The 23,454-nt window shown below is 39.1% G+C and overlaps 1 protein-coding gene across 2 annotated transcripts in view; it reads left to right on the plus strand.

The window, feature by feature from the left end:
* Window positions 1-18,619, plus strand: part of LOC110099125 (protein DECREASED SIZE EXCLUSION LIMIT 1) — a 46,195-nt gene extending 27,576 nt beyond the window's left edge. The window contains exons 9-13 of one of the 2 annotated variants that reach the window (XM_020826186.2): window positions 2,012-2,094; window positions 2,227-2,318; window positions 2,805-2,911; window positions 17,941-18,004; window positions 18,252-18,619. In XM_020826186.2, the coding sequence (XP_020681845.1) occupies window positions 2,012-2,094; window positions 2,227-2,318; window positions 2,805-2,911; window positions 17,941-18,004; window positions 18,252-18,350 (445 nt within the window). In that variant the 3' untranslated portion in view covers window positions 18,351-18,619. The remainder of the gene's footprint in view (window positions 1-2,011; window positions 2,095-2,226; window positions 2,319-2,804; window positions 2,912-17,940; window positions 18,005-18,251) is intronic. The other variant, XM_020826188.2, reaches the window with a different exon arrangement.
* Window positions 18,620-23,454: the final 4,835 nt, after the last annotated feature.

A 23,454-nucleotide genomic window follows, 5' to 3' on the forward strand; every position in this document is an offset into this window, starting at 1 on the left:
TGATGATTTGATGTTGATCTCTGAGCTCGGTGATGAACCATTCGTGAGAGAGGTCTCATGGGAGAGATGTTTGTTTTTAGCTTGATTTTTTTATTGAGGGGCTCAGGTAAGTGGATATGGAGGTTAGTCGTGAAGTAAAAGAGGAGTTAGCTGGCTAGATCGGCTAAAGGTTAGGGAGGAGGTTGCAGCTGAAGTTGGAGACTGGATCGGAATTTGGTCGGCTCGGGTGTGCAACTACTGTCCGAGAGTTAGATTCAGGAAGAAAGAGATAGGCCGACTGTAAGGAAGCGGGTCCGGATTGGAAGAATAGTGTGAAGACGTTCGAACGAGAGTCCAACGCAGGCGTGGGAGGCCTGGGACGGACAGATTGGGCTTCCGAGGGATTGGGGTGAGTTTAGTGGTTTGCTGTGAGGAGTGACCGGAAGTGAAGGTTCAAGGGTCGGATGGAGAGAGGAAGTGGCTACCTAAGTAATCGGACGGTTGAGGAAGAATCGAAAGGCTTGGAGCAAGGGTCGTGGGGTTGATCGAGTAGCGGAAGTGGAGATCGTGAAGTCGACGGGAGACTTACGTGAAAACAGGGAGGGGGATTGCTCGAGCAAGAAATTTGTGATCATGGAAGCGAAAGTGATGGCTTTGTTCAACATCGTCTTAATAACGAAAGTAGGACTCGATCGAGGCGAGAGTTGCGGAAAGAGACCGCATCGTCAGTGCTGAATGATAGAGGTTTCAACGATATTTTGGGGATTCGAGTAGAGTCAGTGCATAGGCGGATACGAGGTAAGATTTTGATTTGATTTTTCGATTAATTTTAATAATAATAATAATATTATTATTATTATAAGAATAATAGAAATGAAACGGAAATTCGTACGTCCTCAAATTTGCACGTCGATGCCTTGATTTGCATGTGTTTTCTCAAAATCTGCTCATTTTCTCCTTGGGATGTGCACGATTTCCTGTGTGGTTTTTATTGAGCGAAATTATAGTCAATTTTAGATGACTCAAACGTTTCGAACGCAACGGCGAAGTCCGTTTGGTGATTGGACATCATTTGGACAGTGTCGCACATCAATTTTGGGTATTAGTCATTGATTTTGACCGCTCTTGTCCGAATTGATTGTTGGGGGCTCCCTCTTAGGCAAATTCGATGCTCTGATCACAACAACACAATCCGTTTAGCAATCGGAGCTCGTTTGACCACTTAAGTGATGTTTTACGCCCATCGGCCGTCATTAAAGTCGCCAATTTTTGCTCTTTTCGCGCCTTTAGTGCATGGGTCGACACTAGTTTGTGTTTTGCAGTTTAGATTAGATCGGTGAAGTGCCCAGTATGTGGAATCTGGACTTAATGAACAACCAACATTTTATGTTCTTTATATGCTGTTGATCGGCGTGTACATTCTGCAGGTATGTAGAACTCACGGGTACTAGATGAATTGCTTTATTTGTGTAATGAATGGCGATTTGTTTCTGTTCCAAGCAATGCAACATTTATTCAAATGAGACAATCCACTCATTTGTCCTTGTCTAAGGAGAATTTATCTTTATGATGTTGAAGGGCACAATGTCAGCCACCAATTATACCCTCTTTGTTATGCGATTTCATGCCAATATGTGAAAGATGGCAACGTCTTGCATTTGTTACTCTGTACAATATCAGCGGATGTGCTCTTGCACCACAGTGCAATGCTTGCACTCCTTGGAGATGAGTTAGCAAAACCTAGCAAATTATTTTTTTAATGACTTTCTTGGGTTGTTTATTCTGCAGAATGTGATTTGAAAGTCGACAGCCTTTGCGTAACATAAATAGATAATGGTTTATTCTAGGAAGTGTAACCAAATTTCATTCTTTATAGCATGTTAACCTCTGTTCCATTTACGTTGGTCGGTTGGTATCAGTTCTTTATGCTATTTGAATTAACTCATTTAACATTTTTTACTTCTCACAATTGCTACTCTTTCCTAGTTGAAAAAGTATTAATTTACTTACTATGCTTAATGATTGCCCATAGATATGAAGATGGCAGCATGCTTTTGTGGGACACTCGAAAGTCAGATGCTCCATTATGTAATGTGAAATATCATTCTGAAGCTGGTGAATATCCTCTCTCCAACTTTTCTGTTATCATTCCTTGCTGTTTAGAATGCACATTATTGGAAATGCTTTAATTTTTACATTTCCTTCCATTCTGGATTAGCATCCTGAGTATGCTTTACTTTTTTATAGTTTTAAGCGTGACAGTTGACGCCTTCTGCAATGGAGGCATGTCTGGATCAGCAGATAACAAAATTATAATATTTAAACTGGACCATAGAACGGTAAATCTTATGGCATTCAAATAGCTATTATTCTATTTTTTACTTGACCGGCTGAACAAGCTGCAATATTTTTCCAACTGTTTATTCTTATTATATGTTTCTAATTTACTTTCGTCAAAGAATAACTCATCATGTGGTACTTTGTTTTTGTTTATCTGCTTTCTGAAATGATAAGCGGATGAAATTATGGTGCATTTTGGTTGGCATTCTTTTAATCTTTTTCTACTTCTATTTTGTATGATTATTTTTTTTGTTTGAATATTTGTGTGAGGTCTGGCTGAATAAGATGGTTTAGGTCTTTAACATCAAATTTGATTGGCAATATGTCTTTTATAATATTTGTGATCTTGTCATGACTTCTTGTTTTGTCGGGCTAAAAAGTTGCTGTCGCTATTACCTCATAAAGGAGTTCTATAACTTTCTGTAGTTGCTAGTTCAATTTGGATAATGGGAGCGCCTTCACAACTTCGTTCTTGTTTCTGTTAGGGTTCTGTTTCTGTCAAGAAAGAAATAGCTCTGGATCGAGCTGGAATATCAGGCACTACCGTTCGCGCAGATTGCAAAATTGCAGCAACAGCTGGATGGGATCACCGGTTAGTTAAATCAGCTTGTAGTTTTTAAATTATGGTGCATCCTTTTTTTTTTTTAATCACAGAATATAATTTGATAAGTCTGTGGGCTATTGATACTGTCCTTAAATAGGGAGAGTGAAGGGAGAGTTCTTGTGATATAGGAAGGAGAGGAGAAACAATGTAGATGGGGTAGATTTCTGAAAAACAGCTAGGGCTTTCTCAGTATTAAGCTTAGCTTCTTTGAATCAATTGAAGCAATAGAGGTTCACATTTTGTTTTTTGCCAAAAGTCATTTAATTTTTTGGTGAAAACAATTAAGGAAGAAGTATTTAAACTAAATTTGAGGGAGTCATCTTGGAGTCAGACCAAATTGATTTCAATTTTGAGTTGATTAAAATTTGTATGATTCTTAAGTGAGGTTTTAGTTTTAAGCATAATTATCTACGGTATTTTGTTTACTTCTTATTTCTTAGACACCATGATGGGGACATCAGATTTCGACACGTGTACCATCGCCGGAGACGCCGATCGACGGCCATGATTCAGAGTCTTTATTTTTGATGTTTTATTTTATGTCATTTATATTTCATGTTTTTCCTTTTGTACCCCTATGAGGGAATTAGTGCTTGTTGTAGCCCAAGGGCAATGTCGTCTTTATGTTTTTATTTCCGGATAGCCTATATAAGGGTTTTGTCATTGTATTTTATGGATTATTGATTGAATGAAAATTTTCTACTATGTGTTCTCTTTGTGAGTTCAAGATCTCTTGGTGAGTTCTTCACATGAGATCTCTTAGTATTTACATCCTTAGATTTTCTCTTCATCCACAAATACCACCATCTATACCAACGAGTTGGAAGAAGTCGGCTGCCTCCACGTTTGTCGTCTCCTTGGGATCCCCACCCGTTGGCCACCCTAGCCCCACCGGCCGGCCTCCTTGCCGCCGGCTCCTCCCCTCCTCCATCCTCCCACCACCACTCCCGCTCGGAACCTCTTTTGAAATTTGAGCTCCAAGTTCAAATTCTTTCCAAATTAAGAAGTTCTATTTTAGGAAAGTTTTAGAATTTTAAATTCAATTTCACATCAAATGAAATTGGATTCATGAGAAAAGATTTTCTTAGTCATCATCCTAATTTGGAATTCCCTCCTCCTAATTCTCCTCCTCCTTGATGCCGCCGGCCCCCCTTCATTGGGCTCCTCCATTAATTGCATAATTAACCCCCCCTCCCTATTTTGAAATTCAAACTCTAATTTCAAAATAAATCCCTCCAATTTCACTTAAAACTGAAAGTTATTTCAGTTTTCACAAACCCTAGCTTCCCTTATTGATGCCGCCGGCTCCCCTTGGTTCTCCGTATTGATTGAGCCATAACTCCTCTCCTTAATTGGGGTTTTCAAATTTTAAATCCCAAAATTCTCCCTCCTAAATCCCTAAAAACTGAAATCAATTTCAGCTTTCTAAAGCTTAATCCCTCCTCTCTCCCTAGCTCTACCGCCGGCCTCCCCCTCCTCTCTACAACCCGCGGACCTCTCCATCTTCCCCATTGGAGAGCACCTTGTGGCGACCACCCATCTTCATCTCCATGTCGCATGGCGGATCCCGAGCTAGAATGGGGGCTTGTGTTCGATGCCCAAGGTAATCTCGACGTCTTACAATCGCCGTTCTTTGACGCGGGATTTGAATCAGACGAAGACACCGTGGGAGATTACTTGGATCGGATCCTCCCGACCCTCATCCAAGTCATTGATAGACAACGTCCGGACTACGAGTGGACCATCGACGGCCGACCTTCCACGCCACCTCCAAATCCTACGCCTTCCTCTCCTTCACTACGGATCTCCGGCACCGTCGCCCTCGGAGTGGTTTCATCTCTTGTGTGGTTCTTCTTCTTCCGACAACCCTAGAAGTAGACAAATGAGTGTAGCCTCAAGGTGAGACAATCACTTTGTTAACCGCCGGATTCTAGTTGGCTTTTCATTTGCTTTACTATTTATTATTGTCTTTATTTTATAGATATTGCTAATTTAGCGGTAATAACTTGCCTATACTTGGTTAAAATTCTAAGATCTCTTTTGAATTTTCACTTAAGAAAAGCATCAAGATTGAACTTTCATTATTTCAACAACTTTTATTAAATTTTCTGAGATTCAATTCCTGGTATCACATCATCTTTGTATCAGAGCATGGCTAGCATGCTTTGCTTGTGCTAGGTGCATCCTAGGAGTCTAGTTTATCTCGCCATTAGTCGTTTGCATGCATAACACCATTTAGGTAGCTAATTTTGTTGATTTACTTTGCTATCCAGTAATTTCCTGCATGTTATTTTCATTGTAAACAAGCATATTTGTTTTACCTAAGTGTTTTCCTTGTCACTTGCCACCCACCCAATCACCTAGGTCACTTGCCACCTTAGAAAACATTGCTGCCCAGAACTTTTCCTGCACTGTTTAGTGACTTTTAGGTGCCCTTAACCCTTTGTTAAGTTGCTGTCTACACTCTACAACCCACCCTAAACACTTAGACAACTTACGCCATTGTGTTAGGTTGCTGTCCCTAGTATTCCAGCAGCGTATAGAAGCCTTAGGAGCATCCTACCGTAGCGTCTAGGTGCTGTCCACCAACCCGACACTTCCCCTAGCAACCCCTAGCCTTCACCCATGGATCCGGAACACCTCCAGGCAACCCTAGACCTCATATTGGGCCAATTGGGAACTGTTACGCAGCAAATTCGTAACACTCATACGGACTTAGGAGATTTTAGGAGATTAACCAGTGATCGTTTAGATAACATAGAGCTTATTGGGAATCCCGAAATCTATACACCTTCACGACCTCACTCACCCTAAGGCGATGATAACAGAGCAGATCATGGCCACCCGCGAGACCAGTACCGCCATAACCTGAGGCCCCATCAAGACCCCGTAGGAGACGAGAACCCTTGGAGAGACAACGATGCCCAGTTGTTGAAAAATATTAGGATTGATGCCCCAACGTATGATGGGACCCTTGACCCCCAAGTTTTGTTGGATTGGCTTAAATCCATGGATAGTTATTTCAAGTGGTATAACATCTCGGAAGCTAGGAAGGTTAGATTTGCAGAGATGAAACTCACGGGTCGAGCCAACTTATATTGGACCAATTTAGAGAATATGCGCAAGGCTCGAGGCGAACATCCCATCACCGACTGGCGAACTTTGAAGCAAGAACTTAGGAGAAAGTCCCTCCCTCCGTCGTACTACCCTAAGCTCCTAGATAAGTGGAATAGACTGAACCAGGGAAGCAAGCCAGTTAAAGACTACATCTCGGCCTTCGACGATTTCTTGATTCATTGCTATGGCGAAGAATCGGCTACCCCAACTCAAATGATCAAATCCTGTCCATGTTTAGAGCTGACCTTAGGGAAGATCTTTGAACTGAACTGTTTGCCAGAGGAGTAGACACGTTAGACGCAGCCTGCAGTCTAGTCCTCGACCTTGAAGAGTCTAGGAATCATTCTCAAACAAGACACTTTGACTCCCGCTCAAACTCTTATAGGACCTCATCTGGACAACCCCAAAACCGACCCTCGGGTTCTACAGCGAGCCGACCCACTGCCAGTTCGGCCCCACCTCGCAAAGACCTTAAAGGTAAAGCCCCCGAACGAGACACTTCCAAGCCCACTTCAGGAACCAAGTGTTATAGGTGTCATGGATATGGACACATTGCTTCGTAATGTTCTAGTCCCTACAAGGTCACCATAATCGAAGAAGTGGACGAAGATGAGGACGAACCTGAAACTGATTTGATCACCATGTTGACGAGGAAGAAGACTCTTTCACTGAGGAAGAACCCGTTACCCTTCAAGTTTTTAGGTGCGCGTTGTCCCAACCTAAGCTAAGTGATGATTGACGAAGTACCTCCATTTTTCATACTTTTATTAAAATTGGAGAAAAGAGCTGCAAAGTTATTGTCGATAGCGGAAGTTGTATCAATGCAGTTTCTTCGGCTATGGTTTCCAAGCTCAACCTTAAGATGACCCCTCACCCAAATCCGTATAAGGTTTTTTGGATCAACTCGACTACCATAGAAATTAAGTATATGAGCCTCATTCCTATAGAGTTTGTGGGATATCAGGAGAAGATTTGGTGTGATGTTTTGACCATGGACGTTGGTCAAATTATCCTTAGTCGCCCTTGGTTATTTGACTATGACGTTCATATTTATGGGAGGACGAACACCTGCGTGATCGAACATAACGGGAAGAAAATTAAGTTAATATCCTCTCAACCAAAACCCTCCAAGACGGAACCCAAGCCTACCCCTGCCAAACAAAGTAAAGGACTACACCTCTTGACTGCAAAGGAGGTGGAAGATAAGATCAACCAAGGAATCATCATGTACGCTCTAGTGGCTAGGGAAACCCATGAGGAAATAGGTGAACCTATTCCTGAAGAGGTCCGCCCACTCTTTAGAACCTTTTCGGACGTTTTCCCGGATGATTTACCTGACCAGCTGCCACCACTAAGGGATATACAACACGCGATAGACTTGGTACTGGGGGCATCACTACCCAACCTTCCTCACTACCGTATGAACCCAACTGAACATTCTGAACTGAAGAAACAAGTTGATGAACTCCTACGACGAGGATTCATAAAGGAGAGCCTTAGCCTGTGTGCTGTTCCTGCACTTCTGACTCCCAAGAAGGATGGCTCATGGCGGATGTGTGTTGATAGCCGCGCTATCAACAAGATTACTGTCAAGTATAGGTTCCCCATTCCCCGGCTAGATGACATGTTGGACATGATGACCGGAGCAACTCTCTTTTCCAAGATAGATCTTAAGAGTGGGTACCATCAAATTAAAATCCGTCCAGGAGATGAATGAAAAACGACGTTCAAAACTAAAGATGGACTTTATGAATGGACTGTTATGCTGTTTGGTCTGAGCAACGCCCCGAGCACCTTTATGAGGGTCATGACCCAAGTCCTCATACCCTTCCTAAAAAAATTTGTAGTAGTTTACTTTGATGACATCTTAATCTATAGTACTTCGGTGGATCAACATCTCAATCATATAACACAAGTTTGTGAAGTTTTGAGGAAAGAACAATTGCTCGCTAACCCTGCCAAATGTAAATTCCTCACCGATAGTGTGACCTTTCTTGGATTCATCATTTCAACTCAAGGAATATCTGCTGACCCAGAAAAAGTGCGAGCTATAAATGAGTGGTCAGAACCTAAGAATATTCGGGATGTTAGAAGTTTTCATGGATTGGCTACTTTTTATCGGAGGTTTATTCGAAATTTCAGCACCATCGTAGCTCCTATAACGGACTGTCTTGAGAAAGGGGAATTTCATTGGACGACAGCCACCACCAAAGCATTTGAGGATATTAAGAAGAAAATGGTAGAAGCTCCTGTTATGCGTCTCCCAAATTTTTCTAAAGTTTTTGAGGTAACCTGTGATGCATCAAGAATTGGAATAGGAGTATTGTCACAAGAAGGACATCATGTGGCATACTTTAGCGAGAAATAAAATGACATTCGTCAAAGGTACTCTACCTATGATAAGGAATTTTATGCAATCATTCAATCCCTTAGGTATTGGAGACACTACTTGCTTACCCATGAATTTGTAATATTTTCAGATCATGAAGCTTTGCGATACATTAACTCCCAGAAGAAGTTAAATGCCTGTCATGGTCGTTGGGTCGAATTCCTCCAAGAATATTCTTACACCATTAGGCATAAGGCCAGAACTGAGAATAAAGCAGCTGATGCTTTGAGTCGTAGAGTAATGGTCGCTAGAGAGATGAGAGCGGAGATTGTTGGATTCGAACGCATCAAGGATGACTATAAAGAATGCCCTGATTTCAAAGAGACATATTCTTTACTGACGACTGGAGATAAACAAGTTGTGGATGATTTCTTGTTGGAAAATGGATATTTATTTAAGTCTCAGAAGTTGTGTATTCTCAATACCTCTTTCAGTGAATTTCTTGTGTGGGAACTACACGCGGGAGGCTTAGCTGGACATTTTGGGTAGGCCAAGACCATTGAAGCAGTTGAGTATAGACTTTTCTGGCCCAACCTTAAGCAAGACGTTAGTAGACTGATCAAGTGTTGCCATACCTGCCAACTAGCTAAACAGAGGAAGCAGAACGCTAGCCTCTACACCCCACTTCCCGTCCCAAACTGCCCTTGGCAAGATGTTAGTATGGACTTTGTTCTAAGGCTACCCAAAATCGCTAGGAAGCACGATTCTATCTGTGTTGTTGTAGATCGCTTCTCTAAGATGGCCCACTTTCTCCCATGCGCTAAAACATTCGATGCCTCTAGGATTGCCAAACTGTACTTTGATGAGATTGTCCGACTCCATGGACTCCCAAAAACAATTGTGTCGGATCGAGACGTGAAATTTACGCGCTACTTCTGGAAAACTTTATGGATTAAGATGGGTACTAAGCTGTAGTTCTCCACCGCCTTTCACCCACAAACGGATGGTCAAACGGAAGTTGTTAATAGGAGCCTTGGGAGCCTTCTTAGGACCTTAGTAAGTGAGCACATTAGAGATTGGGATTCCAAACTACCCATTGCTGAATTTTCCTACAATAATTCTGTCAATCGGACCACCGGTATGAGCCCAGCTGAGATTGTTTATGGATACCTAGGCAACCGATAGATTTACTCCCCATGAGTCCTAAGCTTAGAGTGTCAGAATCTGCATCCGTATTTGCATCGCATATCCAGGAATTGCATCAAGAAATTAATAAAAGAATTGTACAAAGTAATGAAAAATACAAACTTAATGCTGATATTAAGCGACGCTTCAAGGAGTTCGAAGTTGGAGACTATGTCATGATTCGGATTCGTCCGGAGCGGTTCCCACCCGGGGCCATTAAGAAACTACATGCTAAAAGTGCAGGTCCCTTTAAAATAACTTCAAAAATAAACAGTAATGCCTATGTCTTGGACCTTCCTGAAGGTTTCAACATGAATCTCACGTTTAACATTGAGGATCTAGTAGCTTTTGATGGCCCTGATTTTAACCCTGAAAATCCACTAAATCTTGAGCCTTGTGAGTCCATACCTAGTGAGATCCTAAGCCTACTCAGTGATGAGATCATTTCCACCAGGGACGGCGGGCGCCAAAGATACTTAGTTCGTTGGAGAGGGAAGCCGGAGACGGAGGATACATGGCTAGAGCGTGATGAGATACAGAGACTGGACCCCGACCTTCTGGAGCTGTACGAGAGTTCTCAGGACCCTTGCTCGACAGGGTCGAGCTTCCTCCCACCCGGGGAGAATAATGGGGACATCAGATTTCGACACGTGTACCATCGTCGGAGATGCCGATCGACGGCCATGATTCAGAGTCTTTATTTTTGATGTTTTATTTTATGTCATTTATATTTCATGTTTTTCCTTTTGTATCCCTATGAGGGAATTAGTGCTTGTTGTAGCCCAAGGGCAATGTCATCTTTATGTTTTTATTTCCGGATAGCCTATATAAAGGCTTTGTCATTGTATTTTATGGATTATTGATTGAATGAGAAAATTTTTTACTATGTGTTCTCTTTGTGAGTTCAAGAAGATCTCTTGGTGAGTTCTTCACATGAGATCTCTTTGTGAGTTCTCTTAGTATTTACATCCTTAGATCTTCTCCTCATCCACAAATACCACCATCTATACCAACGAGTTAGAAGAAGCCGGCTGCCTCCACGTTTGTCGTCTCCTTGGGATCCCCACCCGTCGGCCACCCTAGCCCCACCAGCCGGCCTCCTTGCCGCCGGCTCCTCCCCTCCGACATCCTCCCACCACCACTCCCTCTCGAAACCTCTTTTGAAATTTGAGCTCCAAGTTCAAATTCTTTCCAAATTAAGAAGTTCCATTTTAGGAAAGTTTTAGAATTTTGAATTCAATTTCACATCAAATGAAATTGGATTCATGAGAAAAGATTTTCCTAGTCATCATCCTATTCTGGAATTCCCTCCTTCTTCTCCTAATTCTCCTCCTCCTCCTTGATGCCGCCGGCCCCCCTTCATTGTGCTCCTCCATTAATTGCATAATTAACCCCCTCCCTATTTTGAAATTCAAACTCTAATTTCAAAATAAATCCCTCCAATTTCACTTAAAACTGAAAGTTATTTCAGTTTTCACAAACCCTAGCTTCCCCTATTGATGCCGCCAGCTCCCCTTGGTTCTCCCTATTGATTGAGCCATAACTCCTCTCCTTAATTGGGGTTTTCAAAATTTAAATCCCAAAATTCTCCCTCCTAAATCCCTAAAAACTGAAATCAATTTCAGTTTTCTAAAGCTTAATCCCTCCTCTCTCCCTAGCTCTACCGCCGGCCTCCCCCTCTTCTCTACAACCCGCCGACCTCTCCATCTTCCCCATTGGAGAGCACCTTGTGGCGACCACCCATCTTCATCTCCATGTCGCATGGCGGATCCCGAGCTAGAATGAGGGCTTGTGTTCGATGCCCAAGGTAATCTCGACGTCTTACAATCGCCGTTCTTTTACGCGGGATTTGAATACGACGAAGACACAGTGGGAGATTACTTGGATCGGATCCTCCCGACCCTCATCCAAGTCATTGATAGACAACGTCCGGACTACGAGTGGACCATCGACGGCCGACCTTCCACGCCACCTCCACATCCTACGCCTTCCTCTCCTTCACTACGGATCTCCGGCATCGTCGCCCTCGGAGTGGTTTCATCTCTTGTGTGGTTCTTCTTATTCCAACAACCCTAGAAGTAGACAAATGAGTGTAGCCTCAAGGTGAGACAATCACTTTGTTAACCGCCGGATTCTAGTTGGCTTTTCATTTGCTTTACTATTTATTGTTGCCGTTATTTTATAGATCTTGCTAATTTAGAGGTAATAACTTGCCTAGACTTGGTTAAAATTCTAAGATCTCTTTTGAATTTTCACTTAAGAAAAGCATCAAGATTGAAATTTCATTATTTCAACAATTTTTATTAAATTTTCTTAGATTCAATTCCTGGTATCACATCACACCATCTTTATCTTCCAAAGGTTTATTTTATACCATTAGTTGTACATTTCCGAACCACCTGAATTTTTTTTATTACCTTAGTTTCAATAGCTGTTCTCCCAAATATTCCTAAGCGTACATGAGAAAGTTTTGAAGCTTGATAATTGTTAACTTTAAATCAAAATACTATCAATGTCTACTTAATTCAGTTTTAGGATGCACTTCTCTTGAAATTAGGGTTATCTAATATATCTCATCATACAATTGAAACTTACCTTTTAGAAAATTTGATGCATCCAAATGGTGACCTTCAAAGTTTTTGAAATTACATTTGCCACTAATTTTAAGTGTTAAAGGGAATGTATGGTTTTGATTTTATATTTTAAGCTCATAACAAGAAAATTGAAGAGTAAAAATGTTATTCTCCTCTTGTGAGAAGAAAAGGGGTGTGTATGGACATAATATATATGTGTGTGTGTTTGTGTTTGTGTGTTGGATGATTAGCATTGTTGCAATGAGGACAATGAGAAAATATATTATGTCCATGGTTACAACCATTATTATCTTTTCCATGATACCCGCAAGTGACCTTTTCATCCTTAGGAACAGCCATCAAAGCTTACTAGTATGGAATTATAGAGCCAGGGTTGGAGAGCTCGATAATGTGAATGCGATTTTAAGAGTTGAGGAGTTGGCCATTAATTAAAAGTGCATACCTTGCAAGGAAAGGTGAAGACTAGCAATCAAATTGGGAATAGGAAAGTTTTTGTTTTGCATTCACCAAACCATCAATTAGGTGGTCATACAGTAGTAGTGAAGTAATTTATCTCCTTTGCTTTGTAGAAAGCTATAATATTTTTGATTTCGCATATTACCTTGTTGGAGATAAGATTATATAGTAGTGACTGTAAACACAAGTAATATTACTCTCTTGAAAATGAAGAAAGTAATGCATCTTCTTAGTGGAATCTTGAAACGTGGTGATTGAGGCAATTTAGTTGCTGCATAAGAATGGGATAACTTGACACTTGTCGTTTAGAAAACTTTATGATATCTAATGTTCAGAGATGGTTTAAGATGTTGAATTTGTTGTGAGAACCAACAATGAAATAAAAATTATTTTGCACAAGAGATGTTTCCATTAAATAAGATGTTGGCACTAATAATGGAGGAGGATTTCATCTTACAAAGTGATGAAATAAAACCTATGACATCTTCAGGAGAGAGTTGTGGGAATCAATTAGAAACTAAATTCATGGAGATGAAATGTTCAGGCCTTGACTGCCCATGCAATGGGTCAAGCTACAAGATGGAAAGTTCATGATTAGGACAAAAGCAAGGGTACAACAATGAGTAATAAGGGTAGTCAACAATGAGGAGGATTTAGGGCACCCATTCTTTCAATGGCATAAAAAGCACACACGACAAAAAAAAAAAAAGTATGCCTAAAGGGTGCGATGAACATGGGAGCATAGCAGCGTTCGAGCTCAAACACAACAACATGCGAGAGTGCATGAGCATGAGAAAACATGGCAAAATTTAAAGCTAGATGATGCAAATGCCTGCAAGCTGATAGGAAATACTTGAGTTCGCAAGTAACCCTAATGGGAAATACTTGAGTTCGCAAGCAAACCTAACAATAATCGGTAAAACAACGAGAAAAATAGAAGAACTTTGGTGGGAAAAACAAAAACAACAGATAATCTTATAGAAATCAAAACGAAGCAAGAACGAAACAAAGATACAATTTGATCCTCAATTTGAGAGGAGGATCGTTCTCTCCAAATCTCTATACTAGAAGTCTAGAGCCCAAAACACCAAAGAGAACTCCAAGAGAAACAATAATTATGCATGAAAACCTAACCCTAATTCCTTCATCCTACTTAAAGCATACAATTAATTAATTAAGCCAAATTACTCCCTTGACCTTGTCGCCCCCTCCTTTGCCCCCAAATAGTTTAAATTTGAATTCCTAGTGGGGTCCACTCCTCCCTCTCTTTCTTTGGTCTTTCCGCCGCCCCCTCCTTCTGTAGCAAAGAACCGACCCCTTCAAGGGGGCCTTGTGATTGGACAGTCCACTAGGGACCGGTCTAACACAAGCACTAATGCCGAAGAGCACGATAGTGAGTAGAACAAGAGCGAGAGATAGAGAGTGTAACTGGGAGAATGATGAGAGAGCTTGCAATTTAGGACATGAGTGCGATCTGGCGAACTGGGGAAGGTTAAGAGAGCAAACATTTTTTGGAAGAGAGGGGCGGGGTGAGGAACATAACAACTAAGGTTTAGTTAAGCTCTAATATCATGTTGAGGGGATATATTTTGATGTGTCTTATTCACTAAATATAAGTTTTTATGTGTAGGCATACATATGTATATAATATAGAGCAAATAAAGGGGAGAATTGTTGACCTCAACTAGAATCCAAAAAATAATCATCATCAACTAAAAAAAAACCTATGCCCTGTCGGAATCCCGCCAGCTACAATGCCCATTCCCTGCAAACGACGCTGAATTCATGTCTCATCTCTCACGGGAGCTAAACTTAAGTCGTTCGGTTCTTCCTCCACACGAGAGCCCCATCCATGTCTGTCACTTGCTTCGTCCGACTCCTCTAGCCGAAGCAAAGCCACTCAATTCGACGTCTAGTCCCTCATCCTTCCTTCATCTCCTCCCGCATATCTCATCTTTCGAACCCGACTCATGGTTGAACCTCCCTGCGTGCCAAAGCTTCTGATCCCGACCGAGCTCCATCACAAGCTGCACCCACCCAATCATCCACACACAACAATCATCGAACCAGTTTGATACCTACGATCTTACACACCTCACACCGAAGACTTGAACCCAGCTTCCCGTCGGCCTCTTTACCTGACGTCAAAGCTGATTGTGACGTCCAACCTACTCCACCCGATTGGATCCATGCACGATTCATTCAATCCAGATGGAACCCAGCCGCCTGGTCCGCACCTCCAATCCTCTAAGCCACGAGCACCTTACATCTCTGCTCTAGTGAACCTCACCCTCAATCCATCTTCCTCCCTACACGACTTGTCTCCCACCTACCTCTTGTACGAGACCAGGCTGAACCCAAGCTTCGACCTCTCTATATGATCCCTAGGCCACACAAGCCCAGCCCGATCCTTCAAACTAATTAGCCAAATCTCCTCACTAAGTCATTTCTGTCCCAACTTATTTGACCTCCACCTGCACTGTCCAATCCACAACAACCTTTTTCTTCACCTAGTCATTCAAAGACCCATGCAGCTCCTCTCTTTGTGAAAAGAGAAAAAAAAGTAGGGGAAGGAAAGCAAGAAAAGAAAAAGAAGGAAGTTTTTTGTGCTTGTCGCCGCCGCCATCATCCTCGGCATCGTCGCCGTCACTCTTCTTGCTAAGTATTAAAAGTATTCGACTCTCGCGGCGCACCGGGGGACCACTCATAAACGCTCTTCATAGCGTGGATGGAGGGATCCCGGTGTAGCGCTTATGTATCTTGCATGCATAGAAAATTTATGTTTTCAAATAGGTTTCTTGAAGACTCATACACGCTCTTCGTAGTGTTTTGGGATTGAAGAATACTACGGTCGCATTGTCGCCCAACACCTACTATACACACTTTTCATAGTGTAGTGGGAAGGCTCAGCTCCCCAAATTTCTTCTTAACGGGTGAGATGTCGGGAGGCTGCTGGATTTTTCAGTGAACAACGAACCTGATTTGAACAAAAGCACGTGGTAATTGAACAAAAGGAGGCTTGACTTGAACAAAATTAAAAGAGTACCGAACTTAATCAAAATTCACAGGGAACTGAACCTATTGCCAACATAAAAATCTAAATCATAAGGTAATAAAAAGCAAGTGCAAACATGCAAGCTGGGGACTTATAGAGGATAAGTCTTTGATAGGAAGTACTTGAGTTCGCAACTAACTGTAAGGGTAATACTTGAGTTCGCAAGCAAACCTAGCAAGACTTCGCAAAAACAGCGAGAAATAGGGCTAATTTCAAGGAGAAATCAGAAAGAACAATGCAGGAAATTTAGTAGATGTGAGAAGAAGCACAACAAAAACACTTTGATTCAATCAACGAATAAGAAAAACAAAGCAAGATACAAATCTTCAATTCGAGAGGAAGAAATAATCTCCAAATCTCTAGCAAAGCCTAGAGCCCAAACAAAACAAATCCTATATCTCAAAATTCAGCAAATCTCAAGATAACCAAACCCTAGTCTCCCTAAGACTAATTAAAGCCAAAGGAAGCTTACAAAATCCCTAAACATCCCCTAATTCAAATTTTATCTCCTAAACACTCATTAATTAAGTCATGGACCCCACTAGGGCCCCCCCCCCCCGCGCCCTCTTCTTTTTTCGCCCAAAACTTTGGGTTGCCTACAATAAACGTGAACCGGTCCCTCCTGGGACGGCAGCGTAACAGTCTTCAGTGCTCATGAATGATGAGCAATAAATCTAATTAACTTGAAGCATTTGAAATATCGCAAGCACACATCAATGAACAACTACAAGCAGTGATCTCTCACAAATAAAATTCCTACATCTTACCCACAAGTGACGATCATTATGAACATGCAATTTGATTGCAAGGGATGTTCATGAGTATAACATGAAGAATGCATAATGGATGTAGTGACATCCATATCGTCAAAGAAAATTCAATTTAAAGCAAACATAGCAATTCCCTACAAGCAGAAAGGGTTAATGTGCAATGAAAATGATGATTTGATGCCTATGTTTAGATAAAAAAATTATGATGCATGCAATGCATCGTATACAATCCAAGACAACAAATTGTGATGAGTGCAGATACCTATAAGCAACGATAAAAGATCAGAAGCACAAACAATAGCATTGTCAACAACAAATGCTAGAAGAAGTTGTACGAAGCTCAATTTGTCGGCAATCAACAACAAGATATAAATGCAGACGTTGATCTTCATGCAAGCAATAATAGAGGTTATGTTGCAATCATGATGGATCCTCTATGAACAAGGACATGCGACACGTCATCTACAAGCAATCATAAAAGAGCGTAGCGAAAGAAACTACCCACTAGTAATGATAGAAGATTCATCGTATGCACAATAATATACTTGCGGATGATAATTAGCAACATATAGTGAATGCTAAATTTAAATGAGAATTTGACTCTTAGCATGACACAATGGTAAAAAAAGATTCGTATAGCTGACCCCACGTAGTGGAATAAAAACTTAATGTTGTTGTTGTTGTTGTTGTCGAGTCAATTGGGCTTGGAGTTTGTTGTTTTTGTGCTCCAACCTATTCCCAGACTCTTATTTCTTTGCTTCCTAGTTCATGTTGATATGAAATTGAGATAGTTACCTTTTAGAAAATTCTAATGATATCTAGGTATATCTATGCTTCATTCTTTTGAAGGTGGGAGAAAAGATAAAACTAATTATTGATCCAAATTAGATGTGAAATTTTATGCCACAAACATCTTTTGGTTAACCATAGAGAAATTATAATAGATTGATGAGAAATTGAATTCAGTTAATTAGCATGGAATAGATTAAGAGAAGATGGGATACAACAAGAATTGATTTGATTTGGACTTTTCACCCATCTACACCAAGTAAAAGAAACTTTGCACTTGAAGTTATGCCATTCAGTGAATTCTTTTCTATTATATAGTTATGATTTGAAGTTTAGTTTTTTCATAGAATTTCTGTTGATCGCCTCTCATGCATTTTCTTCTCATTTCTTTTTTTCTTTGAAAGCAAAAAAAAAAGATATTGATGTCGTTAGAATGAAGCTATCTTCTGAGAATTAATTTGATTTGGATGCGGGACAACATTGATTTGATTTGAGTTTGGAACCAACCAGAGTAGGATTTGGAGTTGACACTGATTCAACTCAGTTGACAACCCAACTCATTCAAGGGTTTATTTCCATGCTCCTCCTTGCGGGCAAGAAAAAGAAAAGGGTGCCAAGCCTGCTGCAAACAAAATATATGATCTTTATATTTTTGTTTGCTTTTTTCTTTTATTTTTTGTACATGATAATTTATTAATGTAGTTTACTTTTCTGCAAGTCAGAGTCCGAGTTTATAACTATCGCAAGGGGAGTCCTCTTGCCGTGTTGAAATATCACAGTGCTTCGGTACGCTCTATTGTTTTTGTTTTTCAAAGTTTCTTTTACTTTATTAACAAAGAGCAGTTTTTTCTCTTTTTTTTTTAAATTTGAAATTTTATTGAAGAAATTGAATCATAGTACGGTTATGTTTTGTTGATTAAAGAACATAGTAGTAATTATTTTTTGTTTCATACGTTCAAAATGTATATTTATACCTTCATGTTGATTAATACCAAATTACATTTGATGATGTGGTCTTGTTTTTTCATTGTAGTGTAATGCAGTTGCATTCTCGCCTGACTCCAAGCTTATGGTCTCTTGTTCTGAAGACACATCAGCAGCACTCTGGGAGTTGTATCCACCGCAAGCTTAACATATATTTCCATCTAACCATTGTGCGAGTAACTTAAGGTAATTTTTGCTTGCTCTCTTACCTAGTTAACCTCCTGAAACTAGTTAATCTTTGCTCTCTCTCTCTCTCTCTCTAATCTCCCGGAACTTTCTCGCACGTAACGGCTTTACGATCATGTATATAGTCCATCGCGCAACTATAAATCATACAATTGTCTTAATGTTTTGATTATGCTTGTTTGCTTCGACCCATTCATGTTTGCATTCTGATCCTAAATTTTTTACTAAAAAGCTGCTTTGAAGAAGTAGTAAAAAAATCGTCTCAAACGAAACCTTAATTAGGAAAATTTTATTAGAAGATTTCTCTTCAGGATAATTCTCATTCTAAACTCAATCTAGAAATATCTACTTTCAGTTTCTGAATTATAAATTGATGTTGATCGAATCAATGGGGTGAGCATAAATGGAACTAATCTGCATACCTTTAAACCCAGTAATGGAATTGGTGCATATATGTATTCAGTCATCTGTCCCTTTTTTTTTTTTCAAATCTCCTTGATGTTGAAGAAGTTAATATCAGCCATTCAAAATAAGCGAATTGGCTGACTGAGATTATTAATAACTGCGCATCGTGCAATTAACTTGATAATAGGAGAGGATTTTATTGGAACTAGCATCTTCTATGCCTCTTTTAGTACTTAACTGGAACTCTGACTTGTATGGGTTGGGCTATGCTTGGACTGATATTGCATCCTCTGGCTTGGGTGAGCTTGGGGCCTTGCTTAGGAATAAGTGAGGTTTCAGTTTGATGTGGTCATAATGAGAGTATGGTGAGAAAGATTTCAAGATAAATTTATTAATGTTTTTTGTTTGATCATAAATTATCAAAATGTAGCTCGATCATTTTAATTTTATCAAAGAGTTCAAAAAAGTCAACAAAATATTTTGGAACTATTATAAGTGCTTATAGTTTGTAACTTTAGTTATGGTTGAAAAGCTCTACTTGAATCTCCTTATATATTATTTGTGCTTTGATTGAGATATGATAGTTGTCACGTGTTTCTTTAATCAAAGGTAAAAGTCTCTTCTCTCTCTCTCTCTCTCTCTCTCTCTCTCTCTCTCTCTCTCTCTCTCTCTCTTGAACTTTTATTAGGTCACGACACCTGACGTAGCTCTATATTCGGACGCTAATAAAATGTCGCCACGTGCTCTTACTTTTTACCGCGCGGCCCGACGACCCGACTCTGACCGGAAACCGATATTGTTATGTTCGTGTATTGTTATGTATTGCTCCGTATTGCTAGGTATTGCTTGACAATAATGAGAAATATCACTCTTCCAATACCAATACCGAGCAATACCTAGCAAAATTAGGGTATTACTCGATATTGCTAGGCATTGATCTTGACATTGTGGTATTTCTCGTTACCTAGCATTACCCTGGTATGCACAAATCAGCTAATACATAGCAATATCATGTTCCGGTCCGGGCCGGGTGATCGGGCCGCGCGGTAAAGAGTAAGAACACGTGGCGACATTTTATTGGCGTCCGGATGTAGATCTACATCAGGTGTCCTGACCGAATAAAAGTTCTCTCTCTCTCTCCCTTGATTGTTGTTGCTATTTTTAGATTGTGATGGGAGAGGAGATCGAGTGACTAGTGAGATGGGTGTCAAATATAAAATGAATGATATAAATCATGTCAATTGTTGGTAGATGAATTCCATTAGACAATGTTAATGGTGGATGATGGCGATGACGGTTGTTGATGTTAATAAAGAGTTCGTGTTGAGCGGTGATAATAGTAAGGCCTTGATATTAGTGGATGTTTGGTGTCAAGTGAAGAACAGTGGAGGGCATTAGTGTTGGTTGTCGACTATCATCAATTAAATGATCAATGTCCGGTATGATCATGATATACCTATATGCTATTCAATGGTTGATGCGGGTGTTGATGCTATTTATTGACCAATAATATGTGATAGATGATGTCGGGTGTTAATATTGGTTGAGGTGCATGTCATAAACAATGTTGTCGTTCAATATTTGGTAACGATAAATAAGTGAGTCGAGCCGGCATATGAGCCTGCTCAAGCTTGACTTGCTGATGAGCTCACAAGTCAGCTTATCCATTAAGTGACATGTGGTAGCAAGTGTCGATGTCGATTAATGATAGGCATGTCTGTGACAAATGATAGGCATCAATATTGAAGGATCATAATGTTTTTGATAAAATATTTTAAATTAGTAAACTGCACTTATGGAAACTTTCATAAAAGTCCAACCATCAACGAACGAGGTAGTCGGTCATAAAACAAGAATGATGAAAATATTTCTTTGAGAGCGAAAATCCAATTAGTGATAACAAAACAATTCCATAATTACTCCTTCGCAAATTATAAATTTAAATATATGGCGTTTATTGGATTCGTAATTATATGATGTACGTTTATAAAATTTTAAACTTTGCCATCAATATATATTTTTAAATAAAATAAAAGTATAGTTAATCTTTTTTATTTATTTTTATTTACTTCTTTATAATTCTGAATTTTATAGAAGATTAAATTATGTTGTAATTATATAATTTAAATTTTATTATGATAAATTAATTATTTTAAAATAAATATAACATAAATTGAAAGAACTTATTCTATTATGACTATAATAAAAGTTTGACTGTGAAGTAAAATTGGTAATCAATGGGCAAGTGGCATTAAAAAATTAAATTATACTGATAATGAGGTAATTAATTAGCTCTAAAAATATGAAGATTATGTATTATAAATTAATTATATTTTTTATCATCTTATATTTATTATGTTATGTTTTTAAAATAATAAATTCAAACAAAAGAAATTTAAAACTGATATTTTAGAAGTTATAATTTGTGCATTTGCTGAAAAAAATAAAATATTGGCTCCGTCAGTGCTTGTCGGTTTTTTTTTTTTGGACATTTAGGTCAATTAAGATGAACTCACACATACACAGAGACTCGAATTTAAGACGTCTTGATTGGAAACCTAAGCTCTCAATCAATAGGCCAAGGTGAGTTGTGTATGAAAAAAAATATAATGAACTTGCAATTCGTTATAATAGAGAATGCTCTAAGTTTTCAAAATTTTGACATTTGAAATAGAGCTTTTGAATCAAATCAAGAAGTTCATCTTTAAACTTTTACTTTTTAACTTACATGTCTAATAAAAGTCAAATTTTCTCAACTAATTTATTCTACATGGAATTGATCTCATTAAGATTAAGGTTTTGTTTGGAATGGCTTTCTTACTGCTTATTAAAATAATTCTTTAACATAAAAAATAATTTTTTTTCTACTAGAAAATTACTTTAAGAAGCAGAAATAAAATTGTTCCAAACAAAAATCAAATGAATTCCTTTCCACCCAAATGTAATATGTGGTGATGTGAATAGCAAAACAAAACAGATGTGTATTTGTCTGTTACTGGTTTGTTAAATACGTACGTTACCGTTGACATTCAAAAGTATGGGGAAATTACTAAGCATCATCCTTAATGAATTGATTAAGTGGCATCTTTATTGTAATCAAATCAAGTAAGAATGAATCAGCAACATAAAGGAAGATTAGGGAGTTTAACGCAGCTTGGCATTTCTTTTACATTTTCCTTTATGGGGACAAAATCAAGAGGCAATTTTTTGAAGATGAATGGTCTACCATTTAAAAAACAATCTGCCATATTATTTATCAAATCAAAATCTTCAACAAGTAAATTTAAAGAGGAAAAGCCATATCATATAGGGAATAAAAATCAAATGTACTTTTGAACTTCCATACCATATTAAGAGCATCTCCAACCGAAAATTTCATTTTTCACTCCAAAATGCGATGAAGCTTAAAAAAGCCATGATTCATCTCCAATCAAACTTCATTTTGCATGCTTCTGCCAAGGTAAATGTTTGTCTCCTCTTCCCCGCGTTTATTTAGCAAAACTGATTGACACAGAAAAATTGCGTATGTAAACAGTACAACGTCAATATTGGCGTCCCACTGTTCACCCACAACCAAATAACAAAAATTTTGACATTTCATTAAAGCTCGCGAGTGACGCCATTCATGCATTTGAAGTTCGGCTAAAGAAGGCCTAATGGCATCTCCAACTGAACTCTAAATCATTGTATGGCGTAGCTAGTTTGCTTTATTAGAACGATAACAAAATCGCTAATTGATGGAAGGTGAACAATGTGACGCTAATATTGGCGTTGCACTATTAACCAACACGATTTTTCTTTCCCAACTAGATTTGCTGAAGAAACACGCGAAAGACTCGATTACCTTCGCAAAAGCCGCAATTGTAATTCGATTGAAGATGAATCACGATATTTTTAAATTTCACTATATTTTGAAGTGAAAATGGAATTTGTTGGTTAGAGATGCTTTTAAGTGCTTGCAATAAATTACCATAAAAAAGTTTTTTCCCGCATATTTGACAAGAACCAAATTTCAAGTTTTTTAACCCTCGTAAATTTCATCATTATGAAAGACAAAATTTTCATCATGACATAAATTGAAGATAGTAGATAGAATTAGATACCAAGTAACAAGGAAACCTTTTTAATTCATGGTAGGGGGCAATCCAGCTCCTAGAATGTAGGAGGAAGAAGAGGAGAGTTCAAAAGAGACCTTTTTTGGTGGAGGAAACCAAAACAGAAAGAAAAACTGATAAAATAGGCGAAGGGATCTCAACCACAAGAAACCCTAACAAAATAAAACCCTACCATCCCATTGGGCTGAGTCATAATCACTTTTTATCTTTTCTTTTTTCAATCTCTTCACGCTAAGACCCGATCTCCTTTGATGGAAATGCATTTTCTGAAAATTCAATTGTTTGCGTAAACCGAATTTGACATGAAAATGCATTTCCATCAAAGGAGATTGGGTCTTATACAGTATAATTCCGGTATATTAAATTCCGATACTCAATCTACTTTAAAACGAATTCAATATACCAGAATTATACTGCAAATTATCCTTCAAAAAGCAAATTCACTATCAACTCCCCCTAAAAACGACAATAAACCAAGACTCGTGAAATAAATTGGCTATCCTGACGAGCAACATATCACAATCAGATTTCAATATTATTACGATC

The sequence above is a fragment of the Dendrobium catenatum genome, unplaced genomic scaffold, assembly GCF_001605985.2.
Source record: "Dendrobium catenatum unplaced genomic scaffold, ASM160598v2 fragScaff_scaffold_264, whole genome shotgun sequence".
In the NCBI taxonomy this organism is placed as follows: domain Eukaryota; kingdom Viridiplantae; phylum Streptophyta; class Magnoliopsida; order Asparagales; family Orchidaceae; genus Dendrobium; species Dendrobium catenatum.